Source organism: Neovison vison, chromosome 12 (genome assembly GCF_020171115.1).
Source record: "Neovison vison isolate M4711 chromosome 12, ASM_NN_V1, whole genome shotgun sequence".
Taxonomy (NCBI): domain Eukaryota; kingdom Metazoa; phylum Chordata; class Mammalia; order Carnivora; family Mustelidae; genus Neogale; species Neogale vison.
The window spans coordinates 101,138,328-101,158,683 of NC_058102.1; the positions used below are offsets into that span (position 1 = coordinate 101,138,328).

The following is a 20,356-nucleotide window of genomic DNA, read 5'->3' on the forward strand; positions in this document are numbered from 1 at the left end:
GGCTTAACAGGGGGGACCTGAAGAGGAAACTAATTTGATGAGAGCCCCGAATTGGCTCTTGCCCTTCCTCCCGCGGCCTAAGTCCTGTGACTGTGAGTCAGTGTCGGGGCCTAGCCAAGTTCCTGGGGAGCCATGTTCCTGTTCCCTTTGCCCCCACCCCCACCCACTGTTAGGAAACAGCCCCTGAATCCCTGTGGGGAGGGGGGAGGATTAGAGAGGGGTGGAACAGAGCGCCTCGTTGTTATTATAGTACAGCTCTGTGGGGGCAGAATCATCCCCACTGGGTTTGAGCGTGGGTAGTGTGTGGGAGTAAGCTACAGCCAAAGGCAGGTGGTCCACAGATCTCTTTACCTGGAGTGCAAGGCAGGGGTCCCGAGGAGTCATGTCTTAGGAGATTCCCAGTTTGCAAGAGGCATTACCCCTGGTGGTGGAAGTTGGAGGGGGCGGAGTGTGGATGGGAACCAAGGGGTCTTGGTTCCCGCACAGAGGAGGCCAGCAGGGGTCCCTGTCCCCATATTTCCACTGTCCATGCCCTCTCCCTTCCCTCTTCAGTCCTTTTTAGCCTCTTCCATCTCCCCCAGAGCTGGCATAGACTTGAGTGTAGGCACCTGGTTTCCATTCTCCTCTCGTCTTCACCTTTCTGAAGTTCCCCTTCTTTGTGAACCATGCCTCAGTTTACCTTCAGAGTCCTTTTATGGCCCTCCTCCTATGTTCTCGGTCCACCAGCCTTATATCTTATTTTCTGCTCCTTCCACCCTCCCTAGGATAGGAAATTGAGCAAGAGGGACACTGAAGAAGTGGGAACGGGGCTGAGTGGGGGAAGTCTGGGCCATGTCACTGGACACCATGGGCCTTCCCTTTTCCCTGTCTATGGGCGCCGTGTTTGACATACTTTTCTCTCAGATTGAATTTATTGATGGTGTACCTGCTTTCCTTTTTTTTTTTTTTTAAGATTTTATTTATTTATTTGACAGACAGAGATCACAAGTAGGCAGAGAAAGAGAGAGAGAGGAGGAGGCAGGCTTCCCGCTGAGCAGAGAGCCCGATGCGGGGCTTGATCCCAGGACCCTGGGATCATGACCTGAGCCGAAGGCAGAGGCTTTAACCCACTGAGCCACCCAGGCTCCCCTGTTTTCCATTTTTAAGAGTCACGCAGCACATACTAGTCTGGTTAATGCCCTGGCTGGCATGAGATAAACTGACTTACCATATAATGTTGAGGCACATCCAGCCAACATCAAACATGTGTGATGTTTTAGTTAGCTTGATTGCTGGTATCTCAAGTAAAAGCATATTTAAAAATATTGGAATAAGCTAGGGGACCTGTCCTCCCTGCCTTTTGGGATTCCAAGAAGACAGTCCCACTCAGGGAATGGCTAGAGCTGGGGAAGCCTGTCCATCAACTAAGCAGCCAGCACAGACCCAGTGTCTCCTGTGTGCTGGCCCTGAGCTCCGTGTGTGGAGCAGGGCTCTGTGGGGGGGCAGTCAGACACTTTTCCCTGGAGAAACCAAATAGGTTTCTCAGACACTTGTCTTTGGAGAAACCAGATAGAAACCAGATAGGAAAGATGACAAAGAATACAAGGTAAAATGTGCCTTTGCCAGGAACTCCTATAGGAGCTCAGAGAGGAGAGATGGTTTGTAGCCTCCGTGGTGAAGGAGGTCACCCCAGAGGAGGTGGACTTCCAGGGGTGGGTTCTGCACCAACAAAGGTGGGCATGTCTGCAGGAGGACCTTCCCCCATAGCTCTTTCACTCACACTTTCCAGACGTGGAACAGATGGCCATCGACTGGCTGACGGGCAACTTCTACTTTGTGGATGACATCGATGATAGGATCTTTGTCTGCAACCGAAACGGGGACACATGTGTCACTTTGCTGGACCTGGAGCTCTACAACCCCAAGGGCATTGCATTGGACCCTGCCATGGGGTGAGAGGGGCAGGGCGAGGCTGTGGGGGAAGGGAGAGTGCCCGGTGCTCAGAACCCAGTTAACGTGCCCTCTGCCCACAGGAAGGTGTTCTTCACTGACTATGGGCAGATCCCAAAGGTGGAGCGCTGTGACATGGACGGGCAGAACCGCACCAAGCTGGTGGATAGCAAGATCGTGTTTCCTCACGGCATCACGCTGGACCTGGTCAGCCGCCTCGTCTACTGGGCTGATGCCTACCTGGACTACATTGAGGTGGTGGACTACGAGGGCAAGGGCCGGCAGACCATCATCCAGGGCATTCTGGTGAGGGCGTAGCTTGTGCCGGGCCGCCATCGCCTAGGCCTCCCAGTGAAAGGGAGGCTGACATGGGAACACGTTTGCCTTCTTGCGGGAAGCGGGGCGGGCGTGAGCCCTTCAAGGAAGGGAGTGGATATAGCTTCTACTCTGACGGAAACAGATCATATTAGAGACACCTTGTACTTCCCTTTTCTCACTTGATCCTTACAATAACCGCTGGGAGAGAAGTGGGCAGATGGCTCAATTCCCTTTTGGCATGAGAAGAAGCAGGGTCCAAAGAGGTTAAGAGATTTGCCTGAGGTTACACAACTGGGAAATAGCACCGGGACCAAGTCTAGAAGCCCTTCCAACTCAGAGATGGCACCTCCCTTTTGGGACCATTAAGGTGCCCACCTGTCCCAATTAGCCCTGGACGTGCCATAAACGAGCAAATCCTTTTATTTTGCACAAGCTGGAACAGTCAGTTCCCTTGGATAGGTTTTGTGGGTAGCGAGGGCTGCTACCTGGTGTGCTTGGGACCAGTCTGTCCCTTGAACCTTCCCAAAGCTGGGGGCTAGGATTGAGCTAAGAATGTCCTCCTGTGGACAGAGTTTAGGGCCCAACTCCTATTCAGTCCAAAGGGGGTTCCATCCCCCACGGAGTGCCTGTAGGGGCCATGGTTCCTGCCCTCTGGGGGTTTGAGCAGAGTGGATGGGGTGAGTCCACAAATCACCGGTCAATGGATAATAGCCAGAGAGATGGAGTGTGAAAAGAGAGCCTGCCTCTGGTTACAACACCCCCAGAGTTCTTCAGAGAGAAGATACCTTGTGAAGGACCAACAGGATTTTGACAAGTAAAGATCTCAAGAGACAGAGGAGACTGGGGGAAAGCATGAAGTTAGACAGCTATGGAATGAACTGGGGAGTGCAAATATTGAAATTTGGATGGGACGGCGAAGGGCTCTCCAGGGGCAGAGGGAGGATTCCCATCTCTCATGCTGACCTTTCTTGCCTGCCCGTCTCAGATTGAGCACCTGTACGGCCTGACTGTGTTTGAGAATTATCTCTATGCCACGAACTCGGACAACGCCAATGCCCAGCAGAAGACGAGCGTGATCCGAGTGAATCGATTCAACAGCACTGACTACCAGGTGGTCACCCGTGTAGACAAGGGTGGTGCCCTTCATATCTACCACCAGCGGCGTCAGCCCCGGGGTGAGTGGGGCCCCGCAGCCCCTCCGTGGACCCTCCTGTGGGAATGGCTCGTTCTCTCATACCATGACTGCTTCTTGTAGCGATCCATCCCCGACTAGCTCCCCTGGCCCCCCAGCTTCCCCTGCCAGCCCCTTCTGCCGCTCAGCCTCTCTAGATCCCACCTCCATGGAGCCCCTGCACCCAGTTCTGCTCAGGACACAGGTTGCGCCTCCCAGGTCCCTGGCTGCTCCAAAGTCGCAGCACCTGCCCACGGGCAGTGGTGTGACTGTCCCCACTGACTGCAGAAACCGTCCCCTCAGAGTCTGAAGGCTAGGTCGCGGTGGGGCGGAGAGATCCCAGTCGTGTGGCTTCTAAAGCTTCAAATGGGACAACAGGCATAAAGGCCACAGCAGGAAGGAGTGCGGTCAGACTCCAGGAAGCCTTCTTAAAAAAGTCTCGGCACGGGGGCTCTGGAGGGTCCTGACTAGCTCTCTCCCCTGCCTGCAGTGAGGAGCCACGCCTGCGAGAACGACCAGTTCGGGAAGCCGGGCGGCTGCTCTGACATCTGCCTGCTGGCCAACAGCCACAAGGCACGGACCTGCCGCTGCCGCTCCGGCTTCAGCCTGGGCAGCGATGGGAAGTCATGCAAGAGTGAGTGAGCGGGCAGGGCATGCGTGCCTGCTGGCATGGGGCGGGACCCTGTCCTTGTCTGCCTCCCCACAGCCTGGCCCTTTCTGTCTGAGATGCAGAGAAATGAAGGGATTTACCCAACATTTTGCCTCGAGTGAGGGGCCAAGACAGAATTTGAACCCACATCCAAGAACAAGGCTTTTCCCGTTATCCTACTTAGGCTCCATAACAGACTGTCCACTGGCCCGTTCAATTCATTCATTCATTCATTCATTCACTCAACAAATATCTCATGAGCGTGGACTGTGCACCTGGCGCTGTCCTGGCCATGAGAATTCCGCAGTGACAAGACAGTTGTCGTCTCTGCTTTACGGAGCGGAGCGTAGAGTCTGGCAGGGCAGACAGACGGGTAAAAATAACTCCAGGTGGTACCTGGTGTTAGGAAGAAAACAGAGAGGCACCTAGCCCTGCTGGTGACAGTGAGGGCTCCTGCTGGGTCAGAGTGGTCAGGGAAGGCTTCTTCATGGAGGGGTATTTGAGCTGAGCTCTCCATGAAGTGAGGAGCTGAGTCGTGACCACCGGAAAGGCAGGGCCCCTCTGGCAGAGGGGATTGACAGAGCCAGCTTCAAGGCTGAGAAGGGCACAGCATGAGTGAGGGGAGACAGGAAGGAGGAGCCAGATGCATCCGAAATGGGATGAAGAGCTCTTGGTGACTTTCCAGGAGAGAAGTGATGTGATGTGCTTCATGTGTGGCAGAAGATCATGCTGGCTGGCCACTGGGTAGAGGACAGCAGGGAGTGGCGGGAGGCTCCTGGGGTGTAAGTGAGGGGTGATGTGGTTTAGAGAAGGAGGGGAGCAGCAGGAGTGGTTCAACGTGACCAGACTCCAGTGTATCTAAGCCACTCATTTGACTCACTGAGCAGTGCGCACCTAATTGAAAACCTGATCCTTGTTGCTCCTGCCCCATTGGCAGACCCCACCCCACCCAGGGTGCTGTCCTGGGCTTTCCTGTTTATACATCTGTCTGTGTGACCCAGACCCCCTGTAACCCCCATCTCCCCTGACCCAGGAGAGCTGGGGCATTGCAGCCCCTTGGGCCATGGCCCCGGAGGCAGGGTGGTAGAGTGTGTGTGTGTGTGTGTGTGTGTACACGTGTGTACCTGACTTTGTGCCCCTCCTTGCACCTGCCCTAGAGCCAGAACACGAGCTGTTCCTTGTCTATGGCAAGGGCCGGCCAGGCATTATCCGGGGCATGGATATGGGGGCCAAGGTCCCGGATGAACACATGATCCCCATTGAGAACCTCATGAACCCCCGAGCCTTGGACTTCCACGCTGAGACTGGTTTCATCTACTTTGCTGACACCACCAGCTACCTCATTGGCCGCCAAAAGATCGATGGCACTGAGCGGGAGACCATCCTGAAGGACGGTAAGGGCCCCCAAAGTGAGGGGTATGCAGGTGGGATCCCCAAGGGATGCCTACTTGGGCCAGGAAGTGATGTGAGGCCTGGGCATTGCCTTCTCAGTACCCTCTCAGCATGGAGAGTCCCCGACTCACTGGCTGGCTGGGCCGGTTGGCATGGAGATGAGGGGACAGACAGATTGACCCCTGTGTGACCCCCTTCTTGGCTGAGCCGAAAAGAGGCTGGAGGATGGATGGGTTAGGCAGTGTGGGCTGTCTCTGCCAATGCATGGGAAAACTCGGGGTCTCTCTGCCATTGGCTCTGCTCCCTGGAGATGCACGCAGGACACAGCCCAGGAGAGGCCCGAGACCTTGAATAAAGTAGCCGTACCAGCCCACGGGTGCTCACAGAGGGCCTGTGCAGCAGCCCGCACAGCCACCAGAAGCTGCTTGCTCACTTGTTCTGGGAAGAGTCTGTTTTGGGAGCTGAACCCAGTTTTTCCGTCCGAGCTGCTCGGGCAAAGCAACAGTATGTGGTCTGAATCTGTGTGGAGCCTCTGAGCTCCTGAGTTCTGTCCATTTCCTGCCAGGCGTCAGGAATTCCCAAACCTGCCCTTGGGCCCCCAGGACAGGGTTCCCTAAACCAGGGAATCTGGCTGATGCGTTACTGCTCCCCACCCCCCAGCCCCAGTCCTGCTCATAGAACCTCAGCAGTCAGCAATCATAAGACTTTAGGGAAATCAAAAGTCACTCATCAGGAAGAGATTGGGGTTCCCTATACCCGGGGAGCTGCTATGGAAACTGGAGACGAACCCTTGGCTAAGTGGAAAATCACTTCCTGATTTATTCGTTTTGTCAGCTCAGGACTTTTGGGCGTGGGATGTTGTGTCACACGGGTGCCCAGAGCCACACGTACGTTGCTTCAGCTCCCCGGAGCTCAGGCCCAGATCGGCCCTCCCGCGAGAGCTCGCATTGGCCACATGGGTTTCATGGGGTGCGGACCAGAGTTCTGAGAGCCCCTGAGCCTTAATACCGTGTCCCCAGATCCTTTTCCAGCCTCCCAGCCCATCCCTCCCATTGTTGTGGGCACAGGGTACTCCCTGCCCCACCGGGCGCCGGCTCACTCTGAGCCAGGCCGTGCTAAGGTTCCTTTGAGGCCTTCTGTCATGGCCCCCTTCACTCCCTGCAGGAATCCACAATGTGGAGGGGGTAGCTGTGGACTGGATGGGGGACAATTTGTATTGGACGGATGACGGACCCAAGAAGACCATCAGTGTGGCCAGGCTGGAGAAGGCTGCTCAGACCCGCAAGACGTTAATCGAGGGCAAAATGACACACCCCCGGGCCATCGTGGTGGACCCACTCAATGGGTGAGTCTGTTCAGGGCCTGCGGGCAGGAGGAGCCAGAAAGGGGAGGTGAGACAAGGAGTGAACAGGGGAGAGCGGCTCAAGTGCAGCGCTGAGGCAGGAATCAGAGGCCGAGTGGGGGAAAGGTGCCCCATCTTCAGGACAATGGGAGTGATACCTTACGCACATACAGTTCTGGTCCTGTCACTCCCATCTTGGGGCCCTCCATGGGCTCCCCTTGCCCTGGGAGTGAGACCCATGTCTTTATCAGGCCTGGGCTCCTGCAGGATCTGCCTGCGTCCCCTTGCCCTCATCTGCCGCACTCTCCTGCCCTTGGAAGCTCTGTCCCCACTGCCCGCCATCTGTTCCTCAGACACCCCAGCTCTTCCTGCCTCCAGGCTTTTGCTCTGGGACTTGCTTTGCCCAGAGCTCCCAGACATTTGCACATCTAGCCTCTTGTCTACATTCACACCTAGGCTCAAATGCCGCCTCCTCAGAGAGGCCTTCCCCAGCTGCTGCCCAGTCCGCTCTCTGTACCTTCACCCTGCTTTGTGTCCTGCCTGGTTTTCCTCAGCCTCCAAAGTGCGTCCCTTTCCAGTTGACTTATTTCTTGTCTGTACCCCGGGGTGGGATGGAACCTCCAGGAGAGCAGGGGCCTTGTCTCCACGGGGTCCCCGAGTGCCAAAACTGTGCCCAGCTCTCAGCAGGCACTTGACAAATGCTTGCTGAGTGCAGGAAGGAATGAAATGTGGGGGCAAGGGGTGAGCAGGCAGGAAGCCCCCAGGAGGAGCTCTGGCATTGCGCGCATAGATTGGGATCACACAGGAGGCTGCCAAAGGTGGCCCGTGTGGAGGTGCACACCAGTGTCCTGACCAGTCACTGCCCACAGGTGGATGTACTGGACAGACTGGGAGGAGGACCCCAAGGACAGTCGGCGAGGGCGGCTAGAGAGGGCCTGGATGGACGGCTCACACCGAGACATCTTTGTCACCTCCAAGACAGTGCTTTGGCCCAATGGGCTGAGCCTGGACATCCCAGCAGGGCGCCTCTACTGGGTGGATGCTTTCTATGACCGCATCGAGACCATACTGCTCAATGGCACAGACCGGAAGGTAGGCGGGCACGCACCTGTGTGCGGGCGTTCATGTGTGTGTCGCTAGGCTTGTGTGTGGATGGGGCTTTTTTTTTTTTTTTTTTTTTTAAGATTGTATTTGAGAGAGAGAGAGAGAGAACGAGCGGGGCTGGGGGCAGAGGGAGAGGGAGAGGCAGATGCAGTCTCCCCACTGAGCAGGGAGCCTGATGCGGGACTCGATCCCAGGACCCTGGGATCATGACCTGAGCTGAAGGCAGATGCTTAACTGACTGAGCCAGCCAGACGCCCCTGGATGGGGCTTTTTGTGTGTGACCGCGTGGGCGTCTCTGTGTCCAGGCCCACGGGCTTCATGCACGCTCACCTACGTGTCTGTGGGCGCGCGCCTCCCTGTGCTGTGTGTGGTGTGTGTCAGATCATCTGAAGGGCAACTCTGTCAGAGTGCGTCTGGGGCTGCGTGTTGTCTGTGGGCTGGAGCAAGCGTGTGCGTACCTGAGCACACAGCGCGTGTGCGCCTCCGCACATTTGTGCACACACACACAGCACACTTTGGTGTGTGCGTGCCGTGTCAGCCTCTGCCCATGTGCAGGATGGCTGGAGATGCCATGGACAGACGCTTTGTCCCTGGTGCGGCTGTAGGCCTCTGAGACTATTGGCCTCTGATGCCTATTTAGGCATGTGGACTGAACCCTTTCCTGGTAGATAAGGCCCTTGGTGGTCTGGCCCCTGACTGTCTCTGGGGTCTCATTCCTCCCCTTGTTCCCTGCACCCCGACATCTGAGCAAACGACACTAGACTGCTCAGAATTCCCGGCGCACAGCTGGCCCTGTGCTGTTGCCAATGTAGTTTCCTGCCTCCACCCCCCTCCTCCTCCCTGTCCCACTGCTCAGGAGCCACCTTCCCCTGGATCTTGTCTCCAGGACTCCCGCCAGCCTGGACTACTGTGTACACCCTCCATGGGACCACAGTGATTTTATGGCAGGGGCTGTGTCTTTCAATCCACAACTCGGCCCTTAATAGATCCTGGCAAGTGTTTGTTGACTGAAGAAATGAATGGATGGATTCTGGCTGTGTGCTAAGCACTGTGTGTATATGTGTGTGTGCGCGCGTGCACATACACGCATGTTGGGGGATGTGAACGAAGGTGAATGTATCCAAGGGAGGGTAGTGTGGACAAGTTCCACATCAGCATCCCTCTGGGCCCAGGGTCCGGCACCTCACTGTGTGCCAAGCTGTCACCCTCAGGGTCACCCAGGCTAATGGGGGAAGTAAGACCCACACCCAGGACATGGACATGTAAATGAACAAAACCGTAACCTCCCGGGCCTTCCTCAGGCACCCCATTTTTCCTCAGCTCCTTGGTAACCCCCCTCCGTTCTTAGATTGTATACGAGGGTCCTGAGCTGAACCACGCCTTTGGCCTGTGTCACCATGGCAACTACCTCTTCTGGACTGAGTACCGGAGTGGCAGTGTTTACCGCTTAGAACGGGGCACAGGCGGTGCGCCCCCCACCGTGACCCTTCTGCGCAGCGAGCGGCCCCCCATCTTTGAAATCCGCATGTATGATGCCCAGCAGCAGCAAGGTACCCTCTGGGGCTGGGGCCAGTGATGGGGTGGGACCTCGGTGGGGGGTGAGGCTACTCAGGGGTGAAGGGACTCCCCAGGGATCATAGGCTCTGATTTTTGAGGCCCTTGGAGAAGAGTTTGACTGTCTTCCCTGTCTCCCTCCCTGTCCCATGCTTCCATGTCCTCTTCTTCAACATGATTATCGTCCTGTCGCCACTTCCTCCCTTTCTGAATGTGACTTCTCCCTGTCCCCTCGGCCATGCCTTTGCAGTGGGGACCAACAAATGCCGCGTGAACAACGGTGGCTGCAGCAGCCTGTGCCTGGCAACCCCTGGGAGCCGCCAGTGTGCGTGCGCCGAGGACCAGGTGCTGGACACAGACGGCGTCACCTGCTTGGGTATGAGGGGCCCAGCCAGGGTGGGAGGCCTGGGAGCAGTCCTCAGCGGGAGGGGGCCGAAGGGTCCAGTCAGAGATGAAAGAGGCAAAGAGGGCCCCGTGGGGACAATAGGAGGCAAGGGATGAGTGAGAGAAGACCCCGGGGGCTGGAGGGGTTTTAGGGAGGACCGGGGATGGGGGGAATTTGGGAGAACACAAAGATGAGGGGAAACTGAGTGATGATTGGGACGGCTTTGGAAAGAGGAACACATTCCTTGACATTCGTCTTCCCTTGATCAAAGTAATATAACAACAGCTCTAAATACTGGAAATGAGAGAAGGGTAAAAAAGCCCAGATTCCCCCAACAGACACCAACCCGTGTGTTGTTAGCAGTGTGGCAAGTGAACAGCGTCTCTCTATGGCCAGCTGGGCTCTGAGGCTGCGTTTACGTAGCTGAGATCACACGACACACGACACGTTAAGTGCCATCCACCCTCTTGGGCTTGTACACGTCACAGCAGTTTCTGTGTCAATGTTGCGTTATTTGAAACGGGCTCTTCTTAGATCAAAGTAGGTCATGCTCGTTGTAAAAGAAAGAAATAAATGAGCAGTATAGAAAAACACAAGGAGAAAGTACAAGTCACCCCAAATACCACCCCTCATGGATGTCACTGTTAACATGGGGGGGTCACCCTTCCACACACTTCTTACCGCGTTTACCTTTACTTAAACAGAATCATGCTCTGCCAATTATTCTGTTCTCTGCTTTTTGTCACCCGACAGTGGGTCATAGATACGTCAGCAGAATTTTTAATGACTGAAATATATTTCACTATTTCTCCCCACTCCAGGATGATCAGGTTGTTTCTCTCTTTTGGTAGAGTCACAGCTAACTTCAATTTCATGAGCACAGATAGGTACTGAGACAGGGTTGTAAGCTCTTCCCATGCAATAACTTGTTTACTCTTTAAAATATTCCTGTAGGGAGCGTGTATTTGATTATCCCCAGTATACAGATGAAGAAATTGAGGCCCGAAGTCCAAATAGTGATTTGAACCCAGGGAGTTGGACCCAGAACCTGTTTGGTTTTTTTTTTTCTTCATCATTTGCTCTGCTATTTCCCACACCTTCCTGCCTTCCCATATTCTGGATGGTTACCTTAAGATAGAATCCCAGAAATTATAATGAGTCATTGGAACCTTCGCAGACAGCTAAGAAGGAGAGACTGAGGTCAGGTGGAAGGCAAGAGCATTGGCAGAGAGGGAAACTGAGTGGCCAGGGTGATGGAGGGATCCACACTGACACTGAAGTCCCCACGAATTAGAGTAAGAGAGAATTGGGGGAAAGTGACACCAAACCAGGAGTGTCCCGGGGCCCCGTGGAAGTAGGGCTTGGTGTAGTCGAATAGCATGAAAGTCAGCGCTGATTTTTCAGGACGGAGAGAATTGTTGGGAAGCAGTAGTGAGGAACAAGGTGACACATACCAGGTCCCGGTGGTCCAGGGCCACAAGAGAGACAGGAGGCACCCACAGGACATACAGAAGTTTCAGGGCTTAGAGTGGGAATGAGCGGAGGGTGGGTCAGAAGGACATCCAGCAGAGCTCAGTGTGCAGGGACAGGGGCCGACATGGGGGCGCTGGGCTTCTTGATGTTACCCGTGCAAATGCAGACCAAGGACTTGGTGATTTCACCGCTGAGAGCTCAAGGCAGACAGGGGTGGTGAGGTGGAAGTATTGGGGTCAGGAGGGCGCAGCCCTCAGAGTTCTGGGCCCCATGTTCACTGCCGGTGGGGGCAGTGCCTCTGTGAAGGAAAAAGCCCATGGACCAGGATAGGGACCTCGGGGTCCCAGAGGTGACTTCCAGGAGGCAGTTTGTGCAGGAAGCAGGTGAGGAGTGGTCTTCTCAGGAGGGACAAAAGTAGTGGGGAGGGGCTGGGGGCTCCAGGCCCTCTTGGAAGCAGGTGGTTTCAGGTCGTAGGGAAGTCCTGGAAGTGTCGTCACCCCTGTGGCTTGAGGAAGAGCTGCGGTTTCCATCCAGATTATTTGGTCGTGAAGAATGACACCCTAGGGAAAATGACCCTGGGGATATTATTTAAAATGCGACAGCAGACAAGCGTAGTGCAGATAGGGGAGCACCTGTCCCACCAGCTGGGTCTGACTCTCCCCCCACACCCCTGTGGTGCCTGCAGCGAACCCATCCTACGTGCCCCCACCCCAGTGCCAGCCGGGCGAGTTTGCCTGCGCCAACAGCCGCTGCATCCAGGAGCGGTGGAAGTGCGACGGGGACAACGACTGCCTGGACAACAGCGATGAGGCCCCGGCCCTCTGCCGTGAGTCCTCGCCCCATCCCTGATCCCCCACCCACCCACCCCCGCCTCATCCTCCTCCCCATCCCCCTCCCCCCGCGGCAGGGAAGGGGGATGGCAGGGCCGTGGGCGGGGCAAGCTGGGTCCCGCCCACTCACGGAGCCCGGGCCTCTTCCCTCCCCAGATCAGCACACCTGCCCCTCAGACCGCTTCAAGTGTGAGAACAACCGGTGCATTCCCAACCGCTGGCTCTGCGACGGGGACAACGACTGTGGGAACAGTGAAGATGAGTCCAATGCCACTTGCTCAGGTGTGGGGTCGGGGTGGACCGCAAGGGGCACCCCTCAGGCAGGGAGGGGGAGGTGGGGGCAGGGGACAGGGTGACCTCCGCCAGGAGAGGAGCTCAGATTGTTAGGGCTGAGGGGCAGGGGCTGCGGCTTCGAGCAGGAGAGCAGGAGTCGAGGAGTGCCGTCCCCTGCCCAGAAGAATGGGGTTGGCTTTGTTGGCTCTGAGGACTGAGCTTGTGGGGAACAGAGCATGGCTTCAGATTGGAGACAGGAGCAAGGAGGGTAGATCTTCTCGGAGGAAGACGCCTTGAGAAATGGGGTGAAGCAGATGGGGTGTCAGACCACATGGCTGGGTTTTTAAGTTTTTATTTAATTTATTTGTTTGAGAGAGAGAAAAAGCAAGTGTGAGCGGGTGGAGGGACAGAGGGACAGGGCAAGGGAAGGAGAGAATCCCAAGCCAACTCCGTGCTCAGCACAGAGCCCAACCTGGGGCTCGATCCCATGACCCCGAGAGCATGACCTGAGCCACAGCCAAGACTCGGACACTTAACGACCCAGTCACCCAGGCGCCTCACGTACAGATGGTTTTGAGCTTCTCTAAGAGAAATGGTTTTGAGACCCTTGGGAAGACTTCCTGATAGGCAGAGGATGGTAGGAAAGAAGAGGAAATGGAGAGGGGGACAGAACTATGAACAATTGCGCCCACCCTGTCCCTAGCTCGCACCTGCCCACCCAACCAGTTCTCCTGCGCCAGTGGCCGCTGCATCCCCATCTCCTGGACGTGTGATCTGGACGATGACTGTGGGGACCGCTCCGATGAGTCCGCCTCATGTGGTAAGAGGAGCAGCAGGGAAGCGAGGCTGGTACAGGGAAGGCGGAGCCCAGAAGAATGTGCTTGGGGGTAGGGGTGGGTGCTGCAGGGCCCCTGAACCGTAGTCCCTGGGGGGCCATGAGCAAGTTACTGCATCTCCATGGCCTCTGTGAGTTTTGTCTGCAAAACGGGGATAATCACTGTGCTGACATGGGGATTCAGTGAAATCATGCATGAAAAGCACTCAGCATAGGGCAAGTGGTTGTAACTAGAAGCTTGAAAAAGGGAAGCTCAAAAGGATGGAGATGAACGAGCAGGCCTTTAGGCTGAGCCCCTGCCGCTTCCCACCGCTGACTGGGCTGTTCCTTTTCCCTGACAGCCTACCCCACCTGCTTCCCCCTGACTCAGTTTACCTGCAACAATGGCAGATGCATCAACATTAATTGGCGATGTGACAATGGTAAGAGCTCCCTTAACCTGCCCTGGTTCCTAGGGAAGCTAGAAGCCGCAGCCAGGTCCTGGGTGGGAGACAAAGGGGTCTTAGAATCAAGCTGGGGTCTCCTCCCAGTTCACTAAAACCCCACTGGGTTGGCTGGGAGTGGTGAGTCCACGCCAGAAATCCCATGGGAGAAACCAGTATGGACCGAGGGGAGACCCTGCTGGTTGCCCATTAGCACCTAGGCCCTGAGCGGCCCGTTCTCTGGTAGAGGATTGGGGGCTGGGGAGAAATGAGCGAGAAAGGCTGGAGGGGCAGAGCAAGGGGAGCCCAGTGCCCCATTCCCTTCTCCCTGCAAACCCCAGCTCCTGGGGTCCTTGCTGCACCCTCCAGGCTCTGGCTTCAGGCTCGGGAGCCCAACTGGCGGTCGGCCACGGACCACGTGATGTCAGTCCTGAGCCACGGGGGCCAGTGGATCGTCATGTGTGTGCCGTGTCGCGGCTCTGGTGGTGTCTGTGTGTTGTGACGTGTTGTACCAGTGGCTCCAGCCCTGGCTGATTGTGAGAGGATGTATGGGGCCAACGCCACGTTGCCCCTCATCTGTGCTGTGTCTCGCGTGCCAATGGTTGCCCTGGCGGTTTCTGTGTTTCAGAGAAGGATTGTGGGGACGGCTCTGACGAAAAGACCTGTCCTGAGCCTGCCGGTCAGTGCATAGAAGCACATGCACCATCACCCCAGGGCCCCGGCTGGCCTCGGGCTGTCTCTCAGGACCCCCAGCAGCTCCACTCTCCAGAGAGCAACTAGGACACGAAGGGAAAGAGATAGGGAGAGAGGAGGCGACAGAGAGAGAAAGACAGCGGAAGGGCAAGAAGCAGAGAGGGCAGAGGAGAGGAGGTGACAGAGGTGGGGACAAGAAGAGCGAGACACAGAGGGCAGGATAGACAAACAAACCCAGTTGGAAAAGAGGCAGGGACACACCCCACGGGGGAAAGCCATACCCGGTCCTTCCAAGTGTCCTGAAAACGTGGAGGGAAGTCCTGTAGCCCCCACCCACCGGGCCTCAAAAGTAGGACATTCATTCAGTCACCCTAGACGCCTTCCAGAAGTGGCCCCCAATCCTCCCCAGCTGCAGGTAGTACCCCCTCACCCGTGAGCAGGGCACCCAGAGCCTGGCCTCCACCAGTGCCCAAGCTTGGGGCAGGGGGCGGGGGGCGGGGGGGACTGATTAGTCCCCTCCCTCCCGAGCAGGGCGCCTTACCTACTCTCCACCCACCTTACTCCCTCCCAAACCAGAGAAGCCTCTGCCTTTCCCCCAAAGCAAGGTGACCCCTGTTCCCACACCCTGCCAAAAGGAGAAAGGGAAAGGAGTGTGTCCAGTCCCCCACTCACTGCCTTCCGAGACTCCGGGAAGGGCTGTCGTGCCCCCCCTCCACTTCTCCCCACCCCCCATGTGGGCCATGGTGCATGCTGCAGTCTATGCAGTTTCTGTGTCTTTTCTGTTTGTTATTTTCTCAGTGGGGGCGTGGGGAGGTGGGAATGGGGCGGTGGGTGTGGGGGCCCCAAGCTGGGGTCACAGAGGAGCCAGCGGGCTGACCTGCTCCTCGCTTCTGCCATTCTTGCCTCCCCCCAGACAATGACTGTGGGGACAACAGTGACGAGGCCGGCTGCAGCCACTCCTGCTCCAGCACGCAGTTCAAGTGTAACAGCGGGCGCTGCATCCCCGAGCACTGGACCTGTGACGGGGACAATGACTGCGGGGACTACAGCGATGAGACCCACGCCAACTGCACCAACCAGGGTGAGAGCCTGGGGGCCGGCAGGTGCGGTGTAGCCGTCCCGTGCTAGTCACACTCAGCCATCCCTCCGTCCCCCTCCACCGCCCCAACTTTGTGTGCCGCAGCCATCTGGGAACCAGAGATAACCCAGACCCGGCTCTTATGCTCAGGAGCTGCCTGGCGTGAGGGCGGGAGGGAGATTGTCGACAAACCCTCGTCACACGCTGTTAAGATGACGGGCTTTGCTGCTGGGTGGCCTTGGGTTTGAGCTCCAGCTCGGCCACTTACTATCTGGGTGGCCTTGAGCAAGTTGCTTCATCCCTGTGGGCCTCTGTGAGTGTCATCTGCAAAGTGGGGATAATAATAGCACCCACATCACGGTGCTGATGTGGGGGTTCGCTGAGATCGTGCACAAAAAGCATTCAGCATACAGCCTGTGCTTGCAAGCTGGGAGCTTGAAAACAGCGATGCTGGGCGGGGTGATGGGTGAGGGTGAATGAGCACAGTGGGGACCCAAGGAGTGAGGCGTGGGCTCCGTGAGGGTTCTCCGTGCCGAAGCCTCCAGGGCCCAGTTAGGGGGCAGTGGGGACCGAGTGTTCTGGAAGGCACAGACCCTCTGAAGGACGGTTTGTTTCTTGGCTCTGGCCCGTTGTTTCCATGGAAGACTGCAGACCCAGGGCAGTCCAGGCTTTAAGAGAAGTTAGACAGGCAGAGTTCTGTGTGAATCCTGCCCGTTTCCAAACACTGGTGTATTAGCTTCCTGTGTCTGCCACAGCAGAGTACCACAGACTGAGCGGCTTAAACAGCAGGCATTCATCGTGTCAGTTCTAGAAATTAGAAACCCAAGTCCACAATGTTGGCGGGGTTGGTTCCTTCTGAGGGCTGTGAGGGAGAATCCCTCCAGCTTGTGGTGTTGGCAGGCCATCTTTGGGATTCCTTGGCTTGTATGGGCTTCACCCCAGTCTCTGCCTTCATCCTTTCATGGTGTTCTCCCTGTGTGTATGCTTGTCTTTGTGTCTGGATTTCCTCTTTCTATAAGGACACAGTCCTATTGGATTAAGGCCTACCCCAGTGACTTCATCTTAACTTGATCGTTTGCAAAGACCTCTTTCCAAAGAAGATCACATTCGCACACCAAGAGTTAGGACATCAGCATCTTTTTAGGGAACACAAATCAACCCATAACAACTGGCAGTGGACTTTAAAAGTTGGAAAAATGCTGTAGGCCAAAATCTTCCTGCGGGCCTTATCTGGGCCCTGGACTTCCAGCTTCCAACCTGTGCCCTATAGAGTGAAGGCACGTCCAGTGAGAGCGGTACGGTCGCACAAGCTCCCACCAGGGGCCCAGGACTGAGACGGAGGGCAGGGAGGGTCACCTGAGGCCCAGGAAACAGCCACTGAGTCTCAAGGGCCATCTCAGAAGTACGAGTGGGACAGGTAATAGTGCCTTGGGATTCTGAGAAGCGTGTCCCCAGAGGCCTGCGGTGTGGCCGAGAAAGCACTCTGCCCCTCACCTACAAGCTGGGTGAACTTGGACAAATCATTTCCTCTGAGCCTTGGCTTCCTGCTCCATGAAATGAGAGGGGATGTGGGGGTCCTGGCCCATGGAAGCAGGCATGTCATGACTGGTAGCGACTGTTAATGGTGGTGGTGAGCTAAAGTGGTCTGGGGCCATTTAGGATGATGTGGGGCCTGAACTGGGCCCTGATGAGGGCTTGGACAGTGGCCAAAGGGACAAGAGGGAGGGTCCTCAGATGGAAGGTGGGTAGGGGTGGAGAACACAGTAGCAAGATTTAGAGAGTGAAACTGGGCACTTCCATCTCTGCCTGTTGGGGCTGCTCAGGCTGGAGCGGTCAGCCGGGAATGAAGCGGCGCCCAGAAGGGACAGATGACATCAGCAGGGGAAAGTCAGGCACTGGGACCCCTGAAAGACTTTGAAGCTGGAGGTGATAAGATGGAGGAGGTGTTTTCAGAGGACAGTCCTAGAAGGGGATCCAATCAGAAAGAGGTTTAGGGGCCCCCCCGAGGAAGGAAGCTCAGCTCGCAGGCCGCTGCCGAGAGGCAGGCATTGAGATGAGAGCATTGACCGGATTGGTGGCCGGGCAACACAGAGGAGCAGGCAGCAGTGTGAGAACGAGGTGGGGCTCCTGCCCCGTCAGCGGTGGGGGCCTCTGACACCCAGAGGTGGGTGCCGCTCCCACAGCTTCCCGACCTCCTGAGTCAGACCTCGACCCAGCAGCTGGAGTGCGCCTGCAACCCATGAGTCACACCACAGCCGGGCCCTGCCCTGCAGCCTGCACTGGCCCCCCACATGCTTGCACGGAGGCCCAGCCCCACTCCACGGCCTGCAGGTCTCCCACCACCTCGCTGACCTGTGTTCCTGCTGCTCCTTTCCTGCAGCCGGACAGCCTCAAATACACCTTGGGCATTTTACTTATATGCCCGCCTGGTCCTGTCTCCGCGACTTTGCACCGGCTGTTCCCTCTGCCTGGGCTGCACCTCTCGGGATGCTCATGGCTCATGTCATTCAGGCCTCTGTTCAGACTTCTACTCAGAAGCCTTCCTTGGCCATCTTACCCAGTGCCATTGACACAGCTTCATCTCCATGGCTTTGATCGCTCCCCACTAGAACATCAGCTCCGTGAGGGTATACACTTGGTCTTGCTCACACTGGTACCAGGAACAGTGCCTGGCACACCAGAGGCGCTTGATAAGTGTTTATGGCCTTCCTGGGTAAAGCAGAGGCTAGGTGAAGGTGGCGGATCTTTGAGCTCTGGCCTGGCAAATTGCTTAACCAATAGACCACTGGTGTGTAAAATAGAGAGATTCTTGACTAGCCAATTGCTGGGGTCCTGGGAGGTGTGACCTTCCTGCCTCCAAGTTAGCTTCTGAGAAGTGTCAGCCAGGCTCAGAGAACTCTGCACCCCTGCCTCAGCTCATACTCCAGACTGGGGAGAACAGGAGGGGGGTTGGGAAGGCAGACATGAGGAAGGCTGACCTAGAGCTAACCCCATGCCCCCCCTCTGCCCCCTGCAGCCACGAGGCCTCCTGGCGGCTGCCACAATGATGAGTTCCAGTGCCGGCTGGATAGTCTGTGCATCCCCCTACGGTGGCGCTGTGATGGGGACACTGATTGCATGGACTCCAGCGATGAAAAGAGCTGCGAGGGAGTGACCCACGTCTGTGACCCCAATGTCAAGTTTGGCTGCAAAGATTCTGGTAAAAAGAAGGATGGACGGGAGCTTGGACTAGGGTGATCGGGACAGGGGGAGACCATACTGGGACCAGGGGAGTGGCAAGGGAGACAGCACTATGCTGGTGGCGGGGGGGGGGGGAGACACTGGGAGGCAAAGGGCTGCACAGAAGCTTGCGGGTGACGCCTGGGGGAAGTAGTGGAGGGTCCAGGGCCTGCACTAAGGGCCCTGGGAACCAAAACCATCACCATCAATGTTGAGCTTCAGCACAACTCTTGCAGACTCTTGCTTTCTCTGTTGCCCATGTGAATCTGACAGAGAAGGCCTCAAGGTTCCTAGTGGACCACAAGGCTTACAATCACAGCCCTATTAGAGAAGCCCACTGGGTCTGGGAAGAAAGGCATGGAGAGAGCCTTCGTGCCCAGGCCTGGTGCCTCACACTATATCCATCCCTCAGCTCGATGCATCAGCAAAGCATGGGTGTGTGATGGCGACAGTGATTGTGAAGATAACTCGGATGAAGAGAACTGCGAGTCCCTGGCCTGCAGGCCACCCTCGCACCCCTGTGCCAACAACACCTCAGTCTGCCTGCCCCTCGACAAGCTGTGTGATGGCAACGATGACTGTGGAGATGGCTCGGATGAGGGAGAGCTGTGCGGTGAGGCCCAAGCCTAGGAGAGGCCCCAGGATAGGAGTGGGGAGGACGGCTGGGGAAGGAGCCTGGGCCGGGGCCAGTGCTGGTGGAGCAGGACAAGCTCTGTGGGGAGAGGTTTCTGAGTGGGAAGGAGCAGCTCAGGCTGCTGGGGAGGACATCCCCAGAGCAGTTACCAACAGCCTTTGTTGAGTTCAGACTCAGCTGGGCAAGAGGCTGAGCCGAGCAGGCCACACTATTAGAGCATATTAATCCCTCCATTGGCCCTGTGAGGCAGATGGAACTATTGTCTCCATCTTACAGATGGGAAAACTGAGGTGGAGGGGTTAAATAACTGGTCCAAAGTCACATGGCTCCTAAACTGTTGTGGAGAGTGCCTGGTGCAACCCCTTCCTGCAGGCGCATCTCCTCCCCCACACCCAGATGGTGGAACAGCACAGAGCTGCCTTTAAAAACAAAGATGCCAGGGTTGCGTGTTGATATGGTCAGGACAGCCTTCCCAGAGGAGGCAGGGATTTAACTGGGTTCCCAAAGATGATGCTTAGATCTTACACAGTGAGAAGGGGGGGCGAGGAGTCTGTGCATTCAAGGGTCAGAACAAATAGGGGTCAGGGAGGACCACTTGGTGGACGGGGGGATGAGGAGTGGAGCAGAGGCGCCTGTCTCCATCTGTTCCTGGGGGAGAGGAGTGGAAGAGGAGGCAGGCTAGGACTGGCCCAGAGAACTGCTGACGGGTCATCAGTTAGGGCTGGCGGATCTCAGGGTGTGTCAGAGAACCCCAGCAGGATGTTCCCTGCCACACCCCACCTCAGTCATGCCCAAGTCAGGGGAGACCGAGGAAAGGGCAGCCCTTCAAGAGAGGTGAAAAGCTGCACCCCCCCCCACCCACCATGGGCTCAAGAAGGGACAGGGAAATGGAGACCCCATGCTGCTGTGATGTGGGGGCACTCCTCCTGGTCCTGGTTCTGGGTACTGGGGTCTTAACCCTGGTCCTGAGGGAGCCTGGCAAGTGGTGGGGCAGAGACTTGGCCAGAAATGGAAAAGAAGGATGCCATGGGCAGAGAGCCAGGGTTCTGTCTGGG

The 20,356-nt window shown here is 56.7% G+C and overlaps 1 protein-coding gene across 1 annotated transcript in view; it reads left to right on the forward strand.

Moving 5' to 3' along the window:
• LRP1 (LDL receptor related protein 1) overlaps positions 1 to 20,356 on the forward strand; it is a 79,711-nt gene that overhangs the window by 22,894 nt on the left and 36,461 nt on the right. Inside the window, exons 7-22 of the mRNA XM_044227835.1 lie at positions 1,769 to 1,931; positions 2,013 to 2,235; positions 3,233 to 3,422; positions 3,909 to 4,052; positions 5,225 to 5,461; positions 6,624 to 6,804; positions 7,671 to 7,893; positions 9,254 to 9,455; positions 9,710 to 9,835; positions 12,003 to 12,143; positions 12,304 to 12,429; positions 13,124 to 13,240; positions 13,597 to 13,677; positions 15,284 to 15,451; positions 18,465 to 18,647; positions 19,080 to 19,280. Of these exons, the coding sequence (XP_044083770.1) occupies positions 1,769 to 1,931; positions 2,013 to 2,235; positions 3,233 to 3,422; positions 3,909 to 4,052; positions 5,225 to 5,461; positions 6,624 to 6,804; positions 7,671 to 7,893; positions 9,254 to 9,455; positions 9,710 to 9,835; positions 12,003 to 12,143; positions 12,304 to 12,429; positions 13,124 to 13,240; positions 13,597 to 13,677; positions 15,284 to 15,451; positions 18,465 to 18,647; positions 19,080 to 19,280 (2,706 nt within the window). The remainder of the gene's footprint in view (positions 1 to 1,768; positions 1,932 to 2,012; positions 2,236 to 3,232; positions 3,423 to 3,908; positions 4,053 to 5,224; positions 5,462 to 6,623; positions 6,805 to 7,670; positions 7,894 to 9,253; positions 9,456 to 9,709; positions 9,836 to 12,002; positions 12,144 to 12,303; positions 12,430 to 13,123; positions 13,241 to 13,596; positions 13,678 to 15,283; positions 15,452 to 18,464; positions 18,648 to 19,079; positions 19,281 to 20,356) is intronic.